Source organism: Camelina sativa, chromosome 18, assembly GCF_000633955.1.
Source record: "Camelina sativa cultivar DH55 chromosome 18, Cs, whole genome shotgun sequence".
NCBI lineage: Eukaryota > Viridiplantae > Streptophyta > Magnoliopsida > Brassicales > Brassicaceae > Camelina > Camelina sativa.
In genome coordinates, this window is record NC_025702.1 from 13623004 (window position 1) to 13625663 (window position 2660).

Below are 2660 nucleotides of genomic sequence, written 5' to 3' on the forward strand. Positions count from 1 at the left end.
CCTGACTCGACAATCTTGATCTCCAACGGTCCAATGGACTTATCACTGACCCTTCCTTGTCTATACACACTGTTCAGTGATTCCTCTATGGTTAAGCAGCAATCCTCGAAGACCGAGGGAGGAATTGGCGTGTTACCATTCAAGCAGAGCTCCCAGAACAAGACGTAGTGGCCCGGGATAGATGATGTGTCCGCATAGCTAGTGTACTCGGAGAGGGAAGCTTCAAACGGAACAAGGTGTGTTACCGCGTTTTTAACTGCATTTTGAAGCTCAACCTCATCAGTTTTGTCTGCGTCAATGCTTAGGACCACGTTCTTGCGGCATATGAAGCTGAACTGAGGCGCATTGTTCTTGAAACCAGTCACGCTTATGACATCACCTACTCTGTATCTGTAAAGTCCTATAAAGATCACAAAACAAGAAAAGNGAATATTTTATATCATTATAGTTTGAAGATACAAATATAACAATTATTTTATAGATATGAGGTTTAAGGAAACATACTTTACTATATCAGCATATATATATATATATATATATATTTATATGATTATTAATTTATGATATTATTGGACCATATTTTACATTGGGATTTCAAAAAAATTATTATCTTATTATCTTATCGAATTTTGATATTTTTTACACTGTCCCAACTTGGGACTAGCAAAATTTATTAATTTATAGTGCTTATTAATTTATAGAGTATTAATTTATAGAGGTTTACTGTATTTAGATTACTGCGATATTTATACAACAAAAGAAGTCGTTTAAAATGTAAGTCGCTAACATTTGGTAAGTTGCTAAGATTTTGTAAATTAGAATATTTCAAAATCGTGTAGATTATGTTAACTTTCCGAAATTTTGGTATAAATTGTCAAATATGTTTTTCTTATTAACCGCATATATATTTTTGTAGAAGAGATTGAATTTTTCTAATATTAGCAAAATAATTGTAATGTTATAAGGAAAGAAATAAAGTATGATGTGCTAATTACGTGGGTTGATTTTCTTTTCTTTAAGTGTAGTACTTAATTTACGTGGATAGATTTGTTTAGATTTAATGGCATATACAAACGAATATTGTGTTACCATATTTGTTATTTCCGATTTTTATGTGTTTCACTTAATTGCATCATTGTTTATGGTAGGTATTAATACTAGCAGTGAACTGTTCGATATTGTGTCATGAGTTTTCGAGATTCATTTAGATTTAGTTGCGGAAAATATTGCATTTGGGTTATCTCATTTAATTGCATCCGATTTGGTTCGGCTATCAACCTATTTGGTCATGGAGGTTATCAATCTGTTTGGATACATGATTTATATATTTTTATTCTGTTTTTAATGATATTTCATGTAATAATCTCTTAATCTATGTCTACTTATTAAAAATGTTTCCTTTTAATATTATAGATTTTTTTACTTTAAACCCTGTCTAATTGCAAGAACAGTAAAACTGGATTAAAACTTCTAAAAGGCTGGAGAACTTAAAGGAGTCAACAAGAGATAACATACACCGGCTATGTACATATGACTAGGAACTAAACATATTTTAGAACGAAAACAGTAGAGAAAATTTAAAATAAAGATTAAAATTAGACACACAAGACATGATAATTAATCACTTTTCATCGATATTCATATGATTACAAAAACAGTTCAAATGGGACTAGAACTCATAGAGACTCTTCTTCCTCAATGTTTCTTCTTTAGTTACTCCCCCATTGCTTGTGACCAGGGACCCATTTAGGACACTTGGGGCTGAAGTAATTATCAACAACCCTAGAGTTTAATAGCTCAATGATCGGAGCAAACTTCACACACCTTGGTGTCTTGTACTGATTGATCGAAGCCCCTAAGCTTATTGCGTAATCCATGAGCTTATCGAAAGTCCCTGACTCGACAATCTTGATCTCCAACGGTCCAATGGACTTATCACTGACCCTTCCTTGTCTATACACACTGTTCAGTGATTCCTCTATGGTTAAGCAGCAATCCTCGAAGACCGAGGGAGGAATTGGCGTGTTACCATTCAAGCAGAGCTCCCAGAACAAGACGTAGTGGCCCGGGATAGATGATGTGTCCGCATAGCTAGTGTACTCGGAGAGGGAAGCTTCAAACGGAACAAGGTGTGTTACCGCGTTTTTAACTGCATTTTGAAGCTCAACCTCATCAGTTTTGTCTGCGTCAATGCTTAGGACCACGTTCTTGCGGCATATGAAGCTGAACTGAGGCGCATTGTTCTTGAAACCAGTCACGCTTATGACATCACCTACTCTGTATCTGTATAGTCCTATAAAGATCACAAAACAAGAAAAGGTTCAACAATAATTCAATCTTATATGAGTAGATGAAAACTAAAGATTCCATATAAATCAAATCAATCAAAGATGATCAGATTTAGTTCAAATCAATGAAAGGTGGTTGGTTTTCTTACCAGCATATGTGGTGACTACAAGCTCGTACTCCTGACCAAGCTTGACATCAACAAGATCAACAAGCTCTTGCTGTTCTTTCTCAGTGAGCGCTTTTGGAAGACTGATTGAGCTAGTGACTCCACTGTTCCGATGAACAGGCAAGAACTCGAAATAGGCCATGTTCGGTATGAGAGTGTAAGAGACTTCGCTTGGTTTGCAGAGCGGCCTGAGATTCACACCAAA

General features: G+C 35.4%; 1 protein-coding gene across 1 annotated transcript in view; it reads right to left on the reverse strand.

Annotated features, from left to right (window-relative positions):
• The window catches only part of LOC104763454 (indole-3-acetic acid-amido synthetase GH3.6-like), a 3627-nt gene continuing 2460 nt past the window's right edge, over positions 1494-2660 (reverse strand). Inside the window, exons 3-4 of the mRNA XM_010486822.2 lie at positions 2438-2659; positions 1494-2293 (exon numbers count right to left, since the gene is read on the reverse strand). Coding sequence (XP_010485124.1) covers positions 1710-2293; positions 2438-2659 — 806 coding nt within the window. The 3' untranslated portion in view covers positions 1494-1709. The remainder of the gene's footprint in view (positions 2294-2437; position 2660) is intronic.